The following is a 22498-nucleotide window of genomic DNA, read 5'->3' on the forward strand; positions in this document are numbered from 1 at the left end:
ACGCCGAACCTCCTACACGATCAATGGCGAATCCAGGTACGCTCCCTGTCATCTTGTTTTCACAGGGTATCGCCCAACATTAAACTCTCGCATGACATCCATGAGGTATAAGACTCCTACCTTTTGTCTATCAACTAGACCATGGATGATCTTGAGCTCATCTCTGGAAGACCTTGTTGCTCATTCTCATTGAGATGGACAATGGAAACTTCATTTATACACCAATTTGATACACAGATGAAAAATCTCTGCATATTATGAAATGGATACGAGAACCCTCAGGATTAATACTTTATGTGAATTTATCAAGAATATATCACGAGATTTTGAAAATTTCAACAGTAATTGTGACTATGGTTTGAACAACTAGGAACCCAAGATCTGAAATAGATCATAGGCAAATCCAGCAAACCAAATCATGCAATTGTCAGAGTCGTCAGACTAAAATTTGTGATAGCAAACAACATTCTAGCTTTTTAGGGCAAGGTCGTGCTCTATTACTTGACCAAGAAAAGGGCCCCTCTCCAGTAGGCAGGCACGTTAAATAACTCCCAACGATCTACAAAAGCTTGAAACCTCTGCATAGCTTTAGCGCATTTGATTTGAGTGTTATTGTCTTTTGGACCAAGCATTGAACTAAAATTCCCTGCACTGCACTAGGGGTGGGACAAAGCCTTGCAATAGTTACGAGTCCAACACAAAAGAAAACATACAAGGAAATCTCACTTTTTATGCAGTGGCGACTGCTGATGACCATCCATCTCAACAGTCCTCAAGATGGAAACCACACCCATCTCGAGAAATTCCAAGATGGGTGGCTCTCAAGTAGGTTCCTGCATGCCAATCATGCAGCGACGCTGCATATAATGTGAACTCAGAAAGAAAACATTTTTAGTGATCAAGGTTAAGGAAAAGTAACGAGAAGAGGACCTGACCGGTTCAAGCCCCGTCACATAGAACCAACACTCCACCAGAAGCACCTGCATAGCGGCAGCCCCCCTTAGAGAAACTCTGCAAGGGCATCATCAAGTGCATCTAATTTCAATTCAATCAATGTGACCATGTCAAATTCATGCTATCTAATCTAGCTGTACAGGAATAACTGACGATCCCTTGAGCCCCTGGGATAGGGATGGAAACGGATCAGATCTAGATCAGCTAAATACATAGGAAAGTTAAATCAAGATCAGGTCAGAAAAGCCAAAAAATCATAAAAGTGGTCCGTTAGAATCCTTACCCTACCTGGGGCATTTCATACTCTTGGGCTCATGGTGAATAATAATTGAGATCCACCCTTCATCACACATGAGAGCTCCATGGTGTCACTACAAGAAAACCAGATTTTGCTGGCGCACGCCAGTGGGAGCGTCATTGGAATTTACTGGCGCAAAAATGTACTACGCCACTGAAAATATTTTTTCCAACGCAGAGTTTTTCTGGCGCAATATAACACTGCGCCAGCAAAGAATTTTTATAACTCTTTTGTATGCCGGCGCAATATAACATTGTCCCAATTCTCTGGCGCAGTAAAAACCTTTTTTAAATTGCGCCAGCAAAGAGTTTTTTCTTACGGTAAACATTATCCCTCCCTTTTTCTTTTCATTCCCTCCCTTTTCGAGCATTTTGGAGAACCTTCTTCTCCTTCTCTCTCCGATCTCCATTTTTGAGCATTTTCAAGAAATCTACAAACACAGAAGAAAAAGGCATCTCGGTGCCTCTCACTCTGATAACCAGAAGAAGAAGAGGGTGACTCAGCCTCTCTCTCTCTCAGCCTCCCCTCTCCACTGCCCTGATCTCATCTCCCCCAATCCCTTTCCTCTCCTCTCTTTTTCTTTCTCAGCCCTCTGACGCGAGCCTTCCTCCTCCGGCCCTCTCATCATTGCTGTCGTTGCCGCAATGACCTCCTTGTCCTTTACCGTCATAGCAGCCCCAAAATCCTCATCAGCGTCGAGACGCAGCAGCTTTCGACACCATCGTTGTCTGTCATTGTCGAAGCGACCTTGGAGGTTTTGGTACGTTCTCCATGCTCTCTCTCTCTCTCTTCCTCTTTGTCGTTGTGGGTGGGAGGCAGAAGGGATTTGCTAAATCCCCTCTTTCTCCCTCTATCTCTCTCATTTTGGGTGGGGGATGTTTCTTTAAAGGCTAATCCAACAAACGCATGAGAATGGTTTACAACCGAGAAGCATGGATTATGTTAAAAAAGGCCTATGGTTCTCAATTACCTTTTAAAATCATGACTTTGAAGAAGGATCTCACTTTTATCAAAACGGAGAGTATGGGCATGATCTCCTATCTGGACAAAATCAAGCTTTTGTCTGATTCCCTAGTTATAGCCAATCACCCTTTTGAAGACAGTGATCTTGTGCAAATCGCTATCAATGGTCTTCCCATTGAGTATGAGAGTTTTGTCACATCAATTGTGATGGCGGGGTCGGCGATGAAGCTGATCCATGATTCAAGATCCAAATGGATCTCAATGCGCGAAATCAAGTGTGAGTAACATTTCTAATGTGATTCTACACTTGTCAAAATGGAATCAAAATAGCAAAATGCAAATATTGATGAACACAAGTTACTCTGAGGATCCAATTGGACCAAAGATGTCCTTAATGGTTTGGATCGTCTTGGGTAACGATGTCTGGATCTGGTTCAGAGAGTTGGATTAAGATCTAACTCGTCTTCAATGCTCTGATTGGCTGGATGCTCTGCATCAAATTGCCACTGGATCCTCATGTCATACCTTTATGAATTTATACGATCTTCTCATGAATCAGGAGAAATACATTCTTATGCTTCACCCTAAACAACCCAAGCACCAAGAAACGTCCAAAGTAGGCTTCATGATCTTACATGTGCAAATAGAACCAAGGCAGAGGACCTCCAAGGAACCCAAATCTCTCCAATCTTAACCAAAATTCTTAAAGAAATCATGTTTTTTGATAGTATGCAAAAATGGGGTCACATAGCCAAGAACTATTGAGACATCCCCAAAGCTTTTTGGGTCATGACTCTTCAACATAACATTGATGACTACTATTACCCAAACATTGGTGCCACTAATCATCTAACCATGGATGATCAGCGGTTCTCAAAAAAAGCTCTTTATCAAGGAAATGAATCTATCATGATCGACAATGGTAAGACTTTACCCTTCTCGCACATAAGTGACTTGGCTTTATCATCTAAAGGGTCTATCTTTGCATTAAAGAATGTCCTTCATGTTCCTGAAGTTGCTAGAAATTTATTCTCTATGGGTTAGTTCATTGATGATAATTTTTGTGTTTTCGAATTCACCCATTTTGAATTCATTGTCAAGGATTGGTAGACAGACAAAATTTGACTCAGGTGGTCTAAAAATAAAAGTCTGTAAAAACTATTTGATTGGAAAGACTTATAAACTTCCATTCAAGCATTTACAATCATGCAGTTCACATCCTCTAGAATTGTTGCATGAAGATGTTTGGGATCTAGCTCTTGTAACATCACATGAAGGATTTCATTTTTATTTATTAATAGTTGATAATTATAGTAGATTTTCTTGGTTATTTTCCATAAAAAGTAAATCTCATGTGTTCGACTGCTTCAAAAACTTCAAGTATGTGGTTAAAACTCAAGTGGGTTTTAATATTAAAACCTTTCAATCAAACAATGGTGGTGAGTTCACAAGTGGGGAGTTTGAGGACTACCTATGATGTCATTGAATATTGCATAATTTTTTGTGTTCTCATATGCCTGAGTAGGACATGATGGTTGAGCATAAGCATAGGCACATCGAGGAAACAAAGTTCAATTTACTAAATGGTGCTCCATTGTCCTATAAATTTTGGGTGGATGCATTTTCAAACTACAACTTATATCATCAATCAGGCGACATTGGTACTCCAAAGAAAAACACCTTATGAGATGATCTTTCAACACACACCCGACTATCAACACCTTTGTGTGTTCGGTCCCCCCTGCTATCCATTAGTTACTCCCTATAACTCCAACAAATTCCAACTCAAAACCAAAGCTTGCCTCTTTCTTGAATATGCCTCCCATCATAAGGTTACATTTGTTTTGACCCTCATACCAATCTCACCTATATTTCTCGTCACATAGTGAATTGATCCCATTGACCTCTCCCTCTCAATTTGAACTTGAGTGTTGGGGGTCTCTCCCTCGGTCATTCTTGTTCCTCATTATCCCTGCCTGCGGGCAACGCTACAATCACTCAATTAGATCCTTCTGTCCACCTAGCCTCATCTGTTTGCCCTACATCCGTACCTACCTCCACTCCCACACCGAGCTTGCCTACTGACGTCTCCACTCCATCACTGAGTCATACCCATCGCCTACTAGTATGGCACCTTTTCTGATTGACTAGGCCCTATTAGTTGACTCACATGCATCTGGTCCATCCAACTCTCACCCATTTCCCTCCTCTCACTTGGTTCAGTCAGCTTCTCAACCGGTTGATCATGTTCACCACATAGTGACTTGATCCATGTCTGAGTCTCTTAAACACAAGTCCTTTGCCACTACCTTGTATCCCATTAACTTAACCTGTCTTGGTGCCTCTCTTTTAGAAATTGAACCCACCTCCTTCAAGCAGGCTAATCATCATACATAATGAAGATCCGCTATGTAGGCTAAGTACACGACTCTTATCAAAAAACATACCTAGCACCTTGTACCTCTTTAGTCCAATTTTAATGTTGTCTACTCTAAGTGGGTGTTTCAAATTAAGCAGCATGCAGATGGGTTTGTTGCTCGCTACAAGTCCAGGCTTGTGGTAAAGGACTTTCACCAAGAAGAAGGCATGGATTTTTTTGAGATATCCAGTCCCATCGTCAAACCTACCACCATTCGAGTAGTTTTGTCTCTTGCTGTTTTGTTTCAATGGTTGATGCATCAACTTGATTTCAGTAATACTTTCTTGAATGATTATTTAGATAAGATATCTATATGAGTCAACCACCGAGCTTTGAAAATCCTCAGTTCCCTCACCGTGTGTGCAAACTTGATAGAGCCATCTATGACTTCAAGTAGGCGCCTCGTGCATGGTACCAACATCTCAGCAATTGCTTAGTCTCCCATGGCTTCATTGTCTCTCAATCAAATGCCTCATTGTTTATTTTCAAGCATCAAAGTCTTATTATCTATATCTTAGTTTATGTGGATAACATCATAATCACAAAAAACTGTCCTAGGAAGATCAAACAAATTATTTCTCAGTTGGGTCTCACCTTCTCCATCAAAGATCTTGGGTGGCTAAGCTACTTTCTTGGTCTTGATATCTTGTACTCGAACATGGGGATTCTGCTCTCTCAATGCTTATGCATTCTCAACCTCTTTCAACGTGCCTACATAGCTGAGACCAAACCAATCTCCACTCCCATGAGCTCATATTCTAAGCTCTCCAAGTTGGCTCAAGTCAGTTTTATGACCCCATGCTATACTACAACATTATTGGTGGCTTACAATATTTGTCTCTCACTTGTTTGGACATTGGCTTTGCTGCCAACAAGGCATGTCAATATATGCACCAACCTATTGATGCCCACTGGTCTGCCCTTAAGAGGATCCTTCATCACCTAAAAGAAACTTTGGACTATGGCCTTTTGCTTCGTCGTTCTCACTCCCTTCAGCTAAGTGTCTATTCAGATGTTGACTAGGCTGATTGTCCTAATGACCGTAAATCCACTGGAGGTTTCGTTGTGTTCCTTGGCCCTAATGTCATCTCATGGTCCTCTCGCAAGCAAAAGACAATTGCTTATTTGAGTACTGAGGTTTAGTATAAGTCTCTTGTGTGTGTTGCCTTCGAGCTACTTTGGTTAAAATCTCTACTTCATGAACTTAGCTTTCTCTCATAGGCTCTTCTTATTCTGTGGTGCGATAACATCGGGGTTCTATACCTGGCCGCCAATCCAGTCTTCTACGCCCGCACTAAACATGTTGAGATTGATTTTCAATTTGTTTGTGATCATGTGCACAAGAGTCATCTACAAGTTTGGTTCATTTTGTAGCATGATGCTGGCCAATGGTCTCACCAAGCCTCTTCCCTTCACACAGTTTGTTGCTATTCATGACAAGCTTAACGTGCGGGACCCCATGCTGAACTTGCAGGGTCTTGTTAAAGCCAACAATAACTCTCATGGTAATTCAAACACATTATCCTCTCAACAGACATAGTCCAATGAGGTGGACTCTATCTCTTTTCAAGGCTCATCACCAACCTACCAAATATCACAAATCATGCCATCGATGCCTTTCAAATGTAGCTCAAAGCAATCCTAAGAAAGATCACAATGGTCTCATCTCTTATCCAATTATGTTGTAAAATTTTTATTTACCTTTGTAAAGTTTCTCATTTGCCATGTATCATAAAATTGTAACCATATATAGCTACCAAAATCTACTCTTGAATAATTTGTAACAACCAACAGTTAACGTTTTCTGGTAATATATAGAATATCCTCAATCTCACGGTGGACAAGTGAGAAGTCTGAGGTTCATCCTATGCGTCTCTTTCTCTTTTCAGGTCTCAGGATGCTCCTAATCGTGTCGCTATAATGGACTCAAAGGTATCTCACTGACAGGGTGACAACAAACATGGGATCTCGATAGTCTTGTCCAAGGTGTGTGTTAGAGTTCTAAGCTATACGCATTGATGAGCCTCTCATTCACCTAGAAGTCATGAAGAAGCATAAGATGATGAAGATGAAGTTCTTTCGGGTATTCTTGGTGTAGAGACTAAAAATCAGTAGCCCACTCCCTATACTAGTTTGGAAGCTCCATGAGCAGCAACAACTGAGAAATGTTGTAAAATCGCCCCACTCCAGGAATTTCAAAAATGCCTAGAAGCACGTTCTTAAGATCGCTATCTTTAGAACTTCAATCGCCCCACTCCAAGAATTCCGAAGATGCGAAAAGGGGTTGATTTCGGCTGAGTTCCCAGGATACAACTAGGCTTGAACCTCAAGATAGTCACTACTTCGCAAGAACAAATGACCTCTCCCACACCAAAACTCTGCAAGCCAAAATCGGGAGTAGATAAAAGAGAAAATTGGAGAGTCAGAAATTCGTATCTCCAAAAGACGGAAGAAGGAAGAGATTTATAGATTTCTTAGAAAGATCAAAACATTTTACGATAAATGAGATTAATGGCCATAAATCCGACAATTTGAAATAAGAACGAAAAAGGTCCCTGAACGGTCACCCACCTTTGATTGTGCTCAAAGGCCTTCAAAACCGTCCAACAGTCACAATGCACCATAAAAGCATATTAAAACCTTTTAAAAGGCTAGACAATCCGAAAACCAAAAGGTCAAAATGGGCTTTTGCACCTCATACGCACCTCGCACCGCTGCGAGCATGCGTGAAGTGCAAAGTGCACCATCAAAATGCCACACTGCGCCTCAAGCACCCTTGCACACACACGCGTGCGCGTGTGCGTGAACGACACGTCCGTTCTTGCATGATGCACAACAATCCGCAAGCCACCCCAAGACACATGGATTACCAAAGTAAAGAATAAAGAACAAACCCTCTATTTAAACCACTAGAAAAACTTATTTCTCTTAGATATGGGACTAAACTTATTAAAGCACTTTTGGTGGGAACAAAATCACCAATTTTAAAAATTTTCTAACAAATACATGGTTCTCGGCAATCTTCACAACCTCAAAGAGATATGGGAGAAGGCTCAAGAAAAGCAGAAGCTATAGAAAATTTGAACAAATTCTTGGTTAAAAAAGGGCCTCTCTCATAATCTGGCGACAAGTCAACTTGTCATCAAACCTAGGGGTCTTGTAGTTTGAAATCCTCAAAATATTGTTAGTCCCTATTAGCAAAAGGTAAACTTTTTTGTAAAATTGTTTTGTCATCAGATAGGTTTGGCAGAAAATGAATAGTCATTGAACAATATTAAAGAAGTTCTCAGACTTATCGTCCGATAAGAAAAGGAAATTTTAAAAAATAAAGGGCACTTGCATATTCTAGATCTGATGGCATGTTAATTGTCATTCTATTTGGAACAATTGTTGTCAATTCCTGATGAATTGTCATTCGACCAAGTCTTATCTTGTTGTCATACTCAACTTTTTTTTGGATATTTGATATCCTTTTCTCATGCATTTTATGCATTTTCCATGTATTCTACATGAATTTTCATGTGTTTTCTGTGTTGCTAACTTGTTATTGCAGGTAACATAGTTAAGAACCTAGTAGAAAGCCTACCAAGTCCCATCGACATCTGGTTCATAAGTTGGCTCATGGATAGATAGAGAAATATGAAAATTCATGCCAAGGAGATTCCTTATTCATTGACTCATGGCTTTTCAAAGTTCCTATCATCATTTGCAACAAAATGACTTTTCAAAAGATTTTTAAAGAAAGTCTTTCAGATCATGTACTTTTTCAAAATGAGTATTATTCTTCAAAAATTGTCTACTATTCATGCAATCATATGCGACACGACACTTGTTTCATTTTCTGCTGACTTACGTTCGACTGAGACCCTGCTTATCTACAGAGTTCAAGCAAGACCCTCGCATGAACTAAGGTAATAGCTTAGTCTTTGGGACAATGTTGTTTGAACCAGACCTCTCTACCTATATATAAAGGCATCATAGAGAGATCCTTGTGTTAAGCTACGTGCATGACTTAAGAAACAAATTCACACTTTTATCGTCTTCTTTGTCTAAAAGAACTTTTGGTAATGGATTTGATAATGTAGTCAATTTTATTCTTTTCAAAATTAGTGTCTACTTCTTTGTCATCGATTGAGCTGCGCACACTTGATAACAAAGATTTGAAATATGTAAATACTTCGAAATTGACCTAATTGTCTTGTTTCAAGGGTTAAATTTTGAAAGCCAATTGCCCTGAGTCTTTTCTAGCATACTCTAACTTTCATTATATTTTTGGCTTACAAAACAACATTCAAAATTTTTATAAAAAAAAAGTCAAAATGAGAGTCTTAACTTTTAAACATGACAATCAAGTCATTTAGATATTGAAGTACAGCGTTATGACCAAAACAAATTAGTTTGCCTACTCGAAAAACTTGATTTTAGGTAGGGTTCAATTTAAGTCTGATTTCGACCTCTAAATCAACTTAATTTGATTTTTTACCCAAAAGATGATTTAAAGTAGAGTACGTTAACTTTACAAAGCACCAAACTTCACCTCAAAAGGATGCACAATTAGAGAGATGACCAAAACAAATTAACCTATTAAAGGAGTCCAAATCTGTCAGTCTAACGATAATTCAGTTGTCATTAGACCTATAACATGTGTCATTAAACACTTCTTATCAAACAAAGTTTTCTGATTTAGCCCAAGACATGTAGGAATGAAGATAAGCCTTGACAAAACCTTCATAAATCTTAGATTTCATAATTTAAAACTTATCCTCCCAACCTACCCAAAAGCCTATTTCTTATCCTTTAAGAAATCCAACAGTCAATCATATCTTGCCACCTCAATTCATCAGCCAATCAAATTAAGGTTACTGCATACGAGGCAGATCTGGATACATGGATCCAAAATCCTAATATTTAGGGTTCAAATCCACAAGAAAACCTATAAATAGGGTCCTCTTCCTCTCATTTGATTCATCTAGAACTAGATAGAAGAACCCCTCTCATATTGAGAGATCATCCAAGCCTTGCACCCATATCGTGTTGAGCTCTCTAACCGTCCTCTACATCTAGATCCACTACCCTATTAAGCCCATTTTGCCCGGCCCAAATATTTCAAAGTCATAATCTTGCAAAAGGTCTGTTTGATGAAAAGCTATACCCCTGAATCGGCTGATCCCTACTCACCAGAGGAGGAAAAACTTATATTCTTAAAGAACAAAACCTTTGTCAGGCATGTTTGGAAGCAAGAAAAACTCTTGTAGGAAAAAAAAAGTTTTGCCTATGAGAAGTCTTTCAAAATAAATCCTTTTGATTGTTTGTATAGCATGAGAAAAACATATTGGAAAAATGTGAAAAAATGAGAGAGAGGAGGGTGGTGGAGCTTCTCCACCACCTCTTTCATTTTTTTCATTCACCCTTTTCCATCGAAGTTGGCCAAATGACCGTCAAAGGCCACTCCGATAGGTACATCCCTCTCTATGTTCTTCTCGATTTCTCTTCCTCGCCTTTTTCAACAATAACTGATTAAAACTCTCTCCAGAGACGGCGATGGAGGCTACGCTGAATGGAGGCTGTACCTATGAGTTCACCAGATGGAGGCACCATCACCTGAGAAGCGAGCCATGAGGGAGAGGAAAGTGGGAGAGAGAGAGCAGAAGCAACAGGGGAGAGTAGAGAGGTTGGGAATGTGTGATGGTGAGATGGTGAATGGTGGTGAGACGGGTGATGGAAAGTCTAAAAATAATTTTTCTTTTGGTAGGAAACATTCCTCCACCCTTGGGAGGAGTGTTTTCTATAAAAAGTGTATTTTTTAGAAAAACTCTCTCAGCGAAAAAGTCTCTCTCGTTTGTAAGGGTAAGAAAATTTGTATGGATTTTCCATTTTGCATCGCTTTTTCTACATCTTTCTTGCTTTCAAATGTGCCTTTAGAGTCTAAAAACTCTAATCCTTTTTAAATTCTATTTTCAAAATCTATTAAAAAATAAGGATCCACAATCAGGCCATTGAATCATTTTAGATTCATAGATTTTAACTTTGGATATTTTTGTTTTGGATAATTTGTAATGGATGTTCAATTTATGTAATGGGGTCCAAATCGGAATTTACTAGTTTTATTAGATTAGGATGCTTCTTAATTGATCTTTATCAAATTAGGAAACTTAATATTATAGGATTAGAATCTCTTTATCTATAACTAGACGAGAGAACCATGTAGTTTGGGGTTGAATGAGATTTAATATATCATTTACCTTCCTTTTATTTTAGTTAATTTCTTAGTACTTCTTGCAATTCTTTTCAATTTCCAGTTTTTTCTAGATATTAGTAGACATACCTAGATAAATTCATAGTTGGGTAGATTTATTGGCAAATCTGGTAATGGGTTTACGTCATTCTTGGTACGCAGTCCTTGCACTTAAAACTGGATATGATTCAGATTGTTAACAGACCTATATGTGTCCTCTTCACCTACCTAATTCATTACCTAAACATGTTATAAGTGCATACAATATTGAAAATATCATGATATATTCAAAAGCCAATATTATCAGTTGAGAAATTGATATTTTCCAAAATGTAACTTATTTTTTTAAAAAATGCATTATTATGAAAATAATAACATGATAAAACCTTTGCAATACATTTTTAAATTTTTTTTTAGGTTGTTATATATGCCGATATTTTCTTGAGCATCTCGCAAGAAAACCAAGAATTTCCTCTCCGAGATTTTCCTCAACGACCAGATCCGTCATTTATCCACCGTCCCATGCTCCCTGAACCATGGCATCAGACCCGACCCGGCTCGTGCTACTACGAGTCTGATATATCCGAAGGTCAAGAGGGTAAGATAGTCATTTTACGGTACCGCGAGGTTCGTTGACCAGGAAAACCCGAGCGTTCCGCCCCTTCAAATAACCATTCTGCCACTCTCTCTTCCCATCTCTTTTGCTGTGTGCTGCCGCCCTCTGGTTTACTGGTTTTCCAGAGAAAGAGAGAGGGAGAGAGAGACAGAGGGTCGTTGGATCAGGGCGACCTGGGACACAATGTGGCGTAGGATCTCGTCCTCTCTGCAAACCCTAGCGCTCGCCTCCTCTAAGCGATCGCGATCCCCCCTGATTACTCCGTCTTCTTCCCTCGCCGATGGCCACCTCTGCAGAGTCGTGGCGTCTTCGTTCTCGTCCCTCCAGTCGTCGTCTTCGTCGCCGACGTTCCAGAGAACCTCGCCCCTCTTCGCCCACCAGACCACCTCCGACGCTGGTAATTCCGCCCGACCCTAATCCTCCTCGTTAGTGCTTCCATTTCCCATCCGTCTCCTTTTCTTTTTCTTTTGCTTCGTTTTGCCGATTCGTGCATGTGCGTTTATTCTTAAATTTGCTTTTCTTGATATTGATCCCGTTGGGAATTGTGGAATAAATTGTTGGATTTATGATCGGGATCGCGGAAATTGCTAGATTTTGCTTGGCTTGGTCGCGAGAGAACGTGTTTTTCTTTTTTGGTTAAGCTGAGGAGGAACGGATGATGTGTTTCTGCGGATTTGATCTTCTTTTTCTTTCCTTTGTTGTTTTGCTTGTCTACATTTTATCGTCTCCCTCCCTTTATCTCCGCTTATTTACTTTTATTTACTTTGTTTTTTCGCGAATGATAAATGAGTAGCAAAGAACATTTGCGAAATCCTTCATTGCTTTTGTTTGGAGGTGTTAAAGAAGCAAATGCTAAGCAAAATTAATGACTACTGCTCCATTTAAAGCGACACTGCTCCATTTTAAGCGTCGCATAATCCTCTATCCTTCTTATTTTCTCAATTTCCTTCATTCCTTTCCTTTCCTTTTATTTTTTTTCAATTTTTTGATTGGATTTTGATGGTTTCTGATGTTTTAGATCGATGATTTTACCAAGGAAACTCCATGTTTGATATTTTTCACTGTGCCTCTGGAATTATCATCAGAATTAACTATATTAGTTAGCATGTAATTAACTATCATGCTGATTGATTGGGATAATCATGCTCCAATCAAATTAGCATAAAAACGATTAACATACTTTTGTATGATTAATATATATTTTTGAACACTGATTTAACTCGAGAATCATACTCCTAAGGTCAGAGGCTGTTCGGATTCCTTTGAGTTGTATATAAACCATCGTTGCCTTGCTGATGGTATCATGGTAGTCTATTGATACATTCACTTAGAATACAGAAGTATAATGTGTTGTGATCTTCAGAAACACTATCTCCTTTAGCATCAGGCCTGTTTCTTTTAGGAAATAAGTTCTTGAGAAAGTTTGATGGATAGATGAGGAAAGAAACTATTTAAGTATGAGAATAATTGGGATGAGCTTGTACATTGTCAACATCATTGTAACTGTGTTTTTTTTATTCAGTTTGATAATTGTAGGGATTGGGGTTGACATTTGACTCGTTTATTTCAATGGACTTGAGATAAGCGTGCTATGCTCATCTGAGTAGGGTGGATCCATTTTATGTTAATTTTGTTTAGATTTTCCAATTATGATGAAAAGGCATTCAGGATTCCATTTGGACTTTGTTTTGTGTTTTTGTTTGCATCGGTGAAAAGTATGGTTCCTTCTGTACTATGTGAAAAGCTAATTGGAAACCACAAAGTTTGGCAAATCTTTTTGAGGTGATTGCATATCATAACTCATTAATGACATTGAGAGATTTGAAGCAACTGATATTTCCCTTATTGTAATACAATAATGATGTGTCTAGGTGAATAATCTGCACTTCTGAAGTTTCATTATTTTTTGCATAAAACAAATCAAACAAACTCATGGAGCTGTTGATTTCTACTTTGTCTCTTTGTGTTAAACATGTAACTGTTGATTTCTAATTTGTCTATCTGTATTAAAATTCAGGGTGCTTTCTAATAAATATAAGAAAGTAATAAAATGGCCAAAGTGCTTTATCTAGCAGATTAGGGAAATGATTAGCAGGATCAGTTAGGCAGTATGTGTATTGCTTGTTCGTGCTGCTGGTTTTCAGTGACTGCTGTATCCAATATATCAATTGGTCAAAATGGCAAAACTTGGATGCGGTCAATCCCGGTTGGATACATTGTTTTTGGGTTTGGACTGAATCGTTTGTCACATAATTATTGGTATGGGTAATGGGAAAAAGGAAATCCTTTATGCACCTTAAAATGGATGAGAACAGGTAATGGATTGGGTCAGATACAAAACTGGTCTGATCCATAATGAATTACCAATTCCAGTACCCATGTTGAAATGGCTATGACACCCTTCTTGAAGTAATCATATTACATAGATTGAACAGCAATGACTAAGATCACTTCACTTAGTCTGGACCATAGTCACCTGTATCGCTAAAGGTAATTTCTTGGAGAGTTTTTCAAAAGTTGATAAATCTCGGGAGTTTAAACAATTGAAAAAAACATAAATAACAACAAAAAAGCTAAGAAAGTAACAAGTTATGCATTATTTTCTTCCAAAAATATAAAGAAACATGTTTTAAAGGTTTTAAAATATAAAAGAAACAAAAAAATAGGAAATGCAAACTTAAAATAAAAAAAGAGTATTTTCCCAAAAATATTGCGATATCACAATGTTTTCAATATATTGGCGATATTGGTGGCAGTGGTCTGGACAAAGTTGTTAGACTAGGAAGCTGAAGTGAGAAACAATAGGAGAAGACTAAAGTGGGAAGCAAGGCCTTTTAAAAATTTTAGAAAGTAGGAAGCATATAATAACTTAGAAGGGAATTGGGAACCAAACCAGAAGAAAAAAGGAAATGAATGGGAAACTAAATGTGAACTAGACAGGAGTGAATGAGAAGAAAGATGGAATCGAGGTGAATATGTATTCATGTTTTGCTTTTTAACTAATAAAATTCTATAATTTATGTTATCGTTAAGAAATTAAAACATAAAAAGTAGAAAATATTATAATCTTAAAAGTTAAGACTGAATCATATATGCAACCAGTTAACAAGAAACATTTTATTACAAGCATCTAATACATCAAGTAATAATTAGTAACATATGCTAAACTTTCATGTAATGGACAGCTTAGTACAAAATTCACATTACCAATTCTGACAAATAACAATAATAAAACATAGTTTCATTAATTGTATTTTCTATTAAAGCAAAAAATAACAAGGTTTATTCTTGAAAATCAAGATTTTTTTTGTAAGAACTAATATTTTAAAACCTAAAAACCATGGTTACCAACTTTGGGAAACTTGGAGGTTGTGCAACAAGTGTGAGAAAAGCGCAAGATGAAGCGAGCAAAAAACATTAAGGAAGCATGAGAGGAAGCAAGGGGGAAGCGTGAGCAACCGTTGGGGAGGTGCAGGGCCAAGTCTCATCGTTTCCTGTGCTTCTGTAGTGAGCTTCCTTGGAAGTGTGTGTTGCACAGTTATATGGCACTTTTGGTAACTTTAGCCTAGGCCCTCAAGAGGGCATCTCCAGTCCTAGTTAGACACTTTATTTAACTTGTGATAGTAGATTACTTACACAAGATAGGGTGATGAAATTTGGAATTTCCATGGCAAAGAGGTGTCACCTACATAAATCTAAAGACAAGTCCAAACTAGTCATCACCTATTCTTCATTTGTCCACTGGCTTTGAATTTCAGTAAAGAAATTATACACAACTTTACTGAAGAAACAAGTCCGTGGTCCTCTGCAGTGTGCCAACATAGGTGGTGGTTTATAAGGCATTAATGGCCTTGGTTATGCTGGATATGGCCTTCCTAATTGTAATAAGTATGGAATAAGGAAAAAGATTTACCAAGAAAGTTCTCTCTCAATATAAAAGAAATCAAAAGACAGGTATGTGTTTGTTGTATATAAAATTTGTCTCAAAATCGACAGGAACTTGGAACACAAGAAGATTCATTACCTTGCGACATAATAAGGGAGTTTGGGACACTCAGCACTACAATATTGTAGGGGTCATCTTGACCTCAATTTTGTAATTATGGGTGAAAAGGGAAAAACAGTGATTTAGGGTAGGGCTCAACCCAATATTAGCATGTAAGCCTCCACTTATTTAGCCTAGTGAAATTTGGTTTTATCAAAGGAGGTTTCTCCCTCGAAGAGGAAAGCGCGCTCTTTCCCCTAATTCTTGCCCTCCTCTATCCCCAATTTCTCTCCCCGGTTTGCTTGTATGCGAAGAGGCTTCCCATGTCATCGAAGGAGACGACTGCCTCCCTCGCCATTCAAGAGCTCGAGACACTCGACCTACGGTCGGAAGGGGAGGTTGAGCCTCACTACACTCCTAGCGCGCACACGCAACTTTGCATGCGCGGCATTGCCATACTCACTGTCTGGTGCGAAGGCCACCCCAGATACCCCTGTGCATAGGCATACTCTGGCGCACACAACTGGTAGTGCAGGGGCTGCCCTTCTAAACCTACTGATGCTATGATCTCCTTTCTTATCCTTGGTTTGTTTATAGCCTTTTGGAAATACAGTAGAAGCAAAAAATTGTTAGCAATTTAACTTTCCAAATCAACAACCAGAAGAAGTTTAGAAGCGTTGGTTTCAACGCATGATGATAACTTGTGCTAAAAAATTTGAGGAACTTGTGTTTTATAAACCTGCTCTGAATTTGTTTTGGTATCCGTTGCAATTAGATCTAACCATCTAAAGTTGAACTTGATTTATGTTTAATATTGGAAAATTTGCTGGACCTAATAAATTTATTTCACTTTATAATGCAAAAAGATCTTGAACTTCTGGTTTTGAAGTTTCAGTGGGCATTTTCTTTAATGTTCCGAAGTTCATTGTATAAATTCCTTTGCATTAGAATACTGTTTTTTTGTTGCAAATGGTGGTCTAAGATTTACAAAACTCTTTAGTTTGAATTATTTTCCATTGCTTTGCTTGCCACCCCATTGACAACCTCATAACCCTTCTCTGTTCTTTTTTTCCAAATAATGTTTGGCATGCAAGAAATACTTTCGCTGGCCATATCTTGTGTATAGAACAATTTTTATAAGAAATACCAATTTTATTTGTGTTTTCATGTCATGTTCTCTCAGCGCAATTTAGCGAGATAACTCATAATGCTTTTCATGTGGATGAATGTGTTTTGTCCTTTGTCAGCATTATGAGTTATGTGACGTGTGCTATAGTAGTCTACTACTATTAAACATGCTGTTGCTGCGTTGATTTCATGGACTTGAATGATTTGGTGTACTCTTTCGTCCAAATTTAATTGAGAGGATATAAAGTTGATTGTGCATGTTTGGTATTTATTATAATGAAGAGAACACATAAGTTCTCTTATTTTGAACGTACATTTTGATGTAGAAAATATCCTCTCTAAGGGGAAGAAACGGGTGGAAGGTGTAATGCCTATTGCAACTGGACATGAGAGAGAGGAGCTAGAGGCTGAATTGGAGGTAATTGTATTTATTTTCTCAAAGCAATGCAGCTTGCTTTTTTGTCAACTAGATAATTTGTTATTTTCTCATTCTTCCAGGGCAAGAAAAGATTTAACATGGATGCTCCTAGTGGTCCATTTGGTACGAAGGTGAGTGTTCCTGCTCCATAGACTGGTAAAATTGATAATGATTTTCCCCTCCTTTTCATAATGAAAAGTAAGAGCCTTCAATGATTCAAAAACAATCATTCCTCATGCACCCCAATAAGAAAAAGGAAAGCTTGCCTAGATCACCTCAATAGTCATGGACAATAAGGTTCAATACATACCAAATCATCCTATGGTACATGATCCACATGCAATTTTGAATATCGTGTTTAATCAGACATGATAGGTAAGACTGAAAAAAAAGAATCTGCTGTTAGGTCTCAATGACCTAATAGGATATATAGCAAGAGGCTAGAGAAATATGAACCTCTAATGATTGGAAACCAATACTCCTCCTATGACAGCAGCTTTGTGTAAAGGTTGATGTTGTTGTTAAGCTATGTAGTCAAAGTTGGCAACTAGGCACATAGTCGACTTAGGTGCTGGCTCAACACCTAGACCTGATCATTTCAGTGCCCTAGACCTAGAAGGGCCCAAAATGCCGATTTGTCACTGCCCAGGCCGATTAGGCCCACTAGGTAACGACTAGTTCCTGCCTAGGCAGGGGCAGACTTGTTCCTTTTTTTTTCACTATACTCAGAGAGAGAGAGAGAGAGAGAGAGAGAGAGAGAGAGAGAGAGAGAGAGAGAGAGAGAGGTCCAAACTGTTTAAACCACTTTCAAAAGTCAATTCTAGATGTGTTCTTTTTTTTCGAAATTTGAGTGCACAGATGTGACCTACATGGTCAAAAAACCTAAGAACCAACTCTTGGATCAAGGTTTTTTATTACACATAGGATTTTTATAATCCAAAAAATTTCAAAAATTTCAACCATTGATTTTTACTACATAATAAAATTCTATTTACATGTCAAAAAAACTTGATCCAAGTTCTGGTTCTTAGGTTTTTGTCTATGTAGATCATATCTGTGCACTTAGATTTGCAAAAGGACACATCTAGAGTTGACTTTTGAAAGCGGTTTGGACTGTTTCAACCAATGTTGTTAAAAACTCACTTTGAGGCATAAAAAGTGTGCCTCAAAGAGAGACGCATCCTCATATTCCTCGATGCGCACCTATAACGCGCAAGAGGTTATGAGGCGCGCCTCACACATGAGGCGCACACCTCATATTTAAGGTGGTCAAATGGGTTTAAAGGCCCCATTTGACATGTTTTATGTCATTTAAAAAAAAGAAAAAGAAACATTAAAATCTGTGGAAGGGAGAAGGGGTGGGTTTAGGGCAACGTTAAACCCTTCTTCCCTCCTCCACCTCCCTTCTATCAGCGAGGATTATCCGAAGAGGCTTTTCCGGCGACCGACAATACTCTCTCTATCCTACCTATTTTTTGGATTATGTCCTTTAAACTTCTTAAGAAGGTTATTTCTCAATTAGAAGCTTTGTTCAAAAATTTTCTGTGGCAAGAATCAGAGTTTGAGAAACTGCTAAAATATATGTATGCATGTATGTATATACTTATATATACATACATGTATATACCTATATATGCATACATATATTCATATATATTGTTATTAGTCTCGTAATAGGTAAATGTCCTATAGCGGCATTTTAGTCATTTCACCTGTAATTTAAAATAATTGATTTTCTTTTATTTATTAGTTTCGTAATTCGTAGAGCCATTAGGGGCTCTATGGTCAAAAAGACCATAGAGACGTTGGGACTCCCAATGGTCAGAAATATGACTCTCGGAAGCTCCCAATTGTCCCTCTTCTCTCCTTTGTCTTGTATAAATATGGGTGTGCTTCCCCCTATTCTTTAATGCTTTTGACTTAAGCATTTGTTCAATAAAAGTTATATTTTTTACCTTCTTGTATTGCCCTTTGTTGGCGATTGTATTGTCCCATAGTGGACTTGCTTGTGCACATTGTGATTGTGATCTTGCAAGCCCTTAGTGGCATTGGTTTGTGCTTGTGCACTTTTGTGATTGTGATCTTGTAAACCCTTAGTGGCATTGCTTTTACATTTTTTGCTATTTCATTACATGGTATTAGAGCCATTGTGTGACGCCCTAAAATCCTGAACTTGTAACTTTTTAGGAAAATTTTGAAAGCTTTGTAATCAATTCTTTTTCAAAGTTTAAAATAGCAGTTCAACGGAAAATGATGTTTGAAATAACAAGTCAACGGACCTTGGGCAGATTACAGGCGGACTTTTTTTTTACACAACGGATTTTTAACTCCATACATTCATTGAAACCAAATAGATTCAAAATGAGGTTTTAAAGTTTATACGAAAAGTGGAATTTCAAAGAAACCCTTATACCAAATTACAAAAAAGTATCCTCATGAGCGAAATATCAGGGAAAAAGTCTCATTTTGATATCATCACATCATCTCTCCATCGCCTACCGTTCCGACCTAATCATCACCTGTACCCATGAAACATGTCAGATTGATAAAAATATGGTAAATGAATAAATATCAAAATTCAGAACAAAACTAACATATCTTTTCATGATGTGCAGTTCAAAATAAGCAAAATGAACATGATAAACTTGTTTCGATATTAGCTGTCCTGAGGGTACATACAGGAGAAACGTAGAAACAACTGAGACTGTCCGGGAGTTTGTTATTCTATGTATTTTGATACCTCAGATAGCTAACTAAGTTCGCTTATAAGGGGACGACCAATGACCGAAAGAGAATTCTCCAGAGGCCACTTGTTCAAGAGGATGCATCCATACTTCTGTAGAAATCATTGAGACCTACCACCTAGGATAATTTTTGGTAGCCCAGTCTTCTAACTCTGATGACCGAGAACATCGAGCTCAATTGCTACTCGAGGAGTGTAGTTATTAATAACCACTTCATCAGAGTTTTTTTTTATCATCCCATCATTTCTCTTGACGGAACAAAAAAGCTGAATGTATTTGTCAGGTTCTATTTTAACTGACGACCCATTCTACATGCCTTAGTCTTTTAAACAAACTCGAGCATCTTGCCTGTGAAGGCGATTATCACTATTTATGTAATTTTTTTTCATCATTGTGCATTTACACGCCACGAGGTTACCATAAACCTCTCATCCATTTATCGTAGTACTAACTTTGCCGTGCATGTCTGATAGTACCGTTACGATGAGAGGGGTACCGGTTTCTCAGAAAGAAACCCCAACATTATTTAGAAATCTCAAAGTCTCGTGCTTTAGGTTGGGGATATCCGAGTCATTTCGGATATCAAAACAAAGGACCGTACGTACTACTTAGGGCTACACAGTCAAAGCCCTTTTGTTGCGCAGGATTGAGGGAAAGACTTGGTTGCGAATATGCAATGCCAAATATTTGTTTTTGCTTTTCAAAACAACGAATATTATGTGCTTTGGAATCTTGCATGTGAAATCCCCTTTTTCTTTAAAGACTTTGCGAGTATGTGCAAATTTGCGTCTTTAAATGCAAACGTAATGCAAAGTAGGTAGAAGTATGCTAAACTGCCCTTACAAAGTCATATATATGTATATATGATACATATATATCAAAGCATAAGCCTATGCATATTTCAGCGTGACAACAATGTAAATGACATAAAGCCAGACTCGATGTGCGAAACTACACATCAAGCTAAATAAATTGCGTAAACTATACACGATGTACGAAACTGTAAATTGGCTAAATAAATTGTATAAGCAGTGCACGATGTACAAAATTGTACATCGGCTAAATGAATTGCATAAGCAGTAGCCTGTGCATGCATCAGCGCGGCAGCAAAGTAAATGACATAAAGCCAGACTCGATGTGTCAAACTATGACGATCCACATTATCATATAATGTTGAATCGATAGTCACATTTTGTAGCGTACCATACCATACCATACCATACGTTAAGATACGTACAACATATTTCAGCCACTGTCAGTTTGTCAACAATATAAATGAATCATCCTTAACAATGTAATAAAGTTGAATTTTCCAAGGAGAATCTTGCATTTTGTTTAAACAATGGAAGGATAAAATTTGGAGGATGGAACACTATAGCTATGGAATGCTTAAGGTCCAAGCATTTGATGTTTTAGGGCGATTATTGTGGTTGCTTTCTCAGTTGTTGGTTGGAAAATTGAGCTTCTGTTTGTTCTTCTTGCATCTGGTCATTGGGATGTTCCCTTGGGTTCTCGTTTGCCCCGCCTTTACCCCAATATGTTGGGATATATTGGCCCCCATCTCACTGCAAATTTTTATTCTCAAACATCAATTTTCATTCTCAGAGGGATTAATGGAAAAAGGAAAAAGCTTCATGTACCTATATTTCAATTCTGTCTGTCTCAACTTCAAAGTTTGTTCAATGTTGTTTGAAGTAATGTAATACACTGGGAAGGGAATTTGCCACTCAAACAGTGGAGTGGATATGATGACCTAATGGAGAGTGACAGATAGTTCCGAGACTGTTTTTGGTTCTTTTGATTTTTATTCCTCTTTTATTATTTTTTGCCTTATAGGATGCGCCAGCTATTGTGCAATCCTACTACAACAAAAGAATAGTTGGATGTCCTGGAGGAGAAGGCGGTAATCTCATATTAGATTGAACCTCAAACTTATTTGCTTGAAGTTTCTTTGGGCCATCCACACTATATTTCTCTCTGTTTATTTTGCTGAATGCCATGCACTTGTTCTTTTGCAGAGGATGAACATGATGTCGTCTGGTTTTTGCTTCAAAAAGACGAGCCAGTTGAATGCCATGTGTGTTCTCAATATTTCAAGGTAAAGCTGGCTTTCCATTGATTATGATATGATCTGCACTGTCATGTGGCGATTATGAATTAGAGGAGCAAATGAAAAGGCTTTTGGTTTTTGAGATCTGCTAGGTGTTAAAACTGGACAATAAAATTCATTTTTTGTGGAATTTATATTTTCAGTATCACTGGAAATCTGTCTTAACTGGTTTTTGCAGAAACATATGTTCTAATCTATGAAAAATTAAACTGTATTTTTTATTTGAACCATTTTAGTTGGTGTATTGATCTATGTAGTCGAAAGCGCTAGGCGGTGCTTAGTCTGTAGGCCCCTAAAAAGACTAGTCAAGGACTAGGTGGGACTAGTCTCTACCTCAATTAAAATAAAAAAATATACAAAATATACATATAATATGTTTAGTTCAATTAGTAATAAGATGTTTTCATCTTACAAGTACAAAACTACACATGCTTTCACAAAATATACATAACTAGAAACTATATATATATATATATATGTTCAATTATCCATAACATATTCAGTATAATCAACAAAATATGCTATTAGCCTTTCACAGAAAAATTGATAACACATAAGCCCACATATTATATTCATAGCATAATCAATATATATATATATACACACACACACACACACAAACACACAC

At 37.9% G+C, this 22498-nt stretch overlaps 1 protein-coding gene across 2 annotated transcripts in view; it reads left to right on the forward strand.

Annotated features, from left to right (window-relative positions):
* The first annotated feature begins 11569 nt into the window (after positions 1-11569).
* The window catches only part of LOC149840883 (cytochrome c oxidase subunit 5b-2, mitochondrial-like), a 17650-nt gene continuing 6721 nt past the window's right edge, over positions 11570-22498 (forward strand). The window contains exons 1-5 of one of the 2 annotated variants that reach the window (XM_090003425.1): positions 11570-11882; positions 16925-17016; positions 17097-17147; positions 21597-21663; positions 21779-21858. In XM_090003425.1, coding sequence (XP_089859551.1) covers positions 11669-11882; positions 16925-17016; positions 17097-17147; positions 21597-21663; positions 21779-21858 — 504 coding nt within the window. In that variant the 5' untranslated portion in view covers positions 11570-11668. The remainder of the gene's footprint in view (positions 11883-16924; positions 17017-17096; positions 17148-21596; positions 21664-21778; positions 21859-22498) is intronic. The other variant, XM_090003426.1, reaches the window with a different exon arrangement.

The sequence above is a fragment of the Nuphar pumila genome, chromosome 4, assembly GCF_984573655.1.
Source record: "Nuphar pumila chromosome 4, dmNupPumi1.hap1.1, whole genome shotgun sequence".
Taxonomy (NCBI): Eukaryota; Viridiplantae; Streptophyta; class Magnoliopsida; order Nymphaeales; family Nymphaeaceae; genus Nuphar; species Nuphar pumila.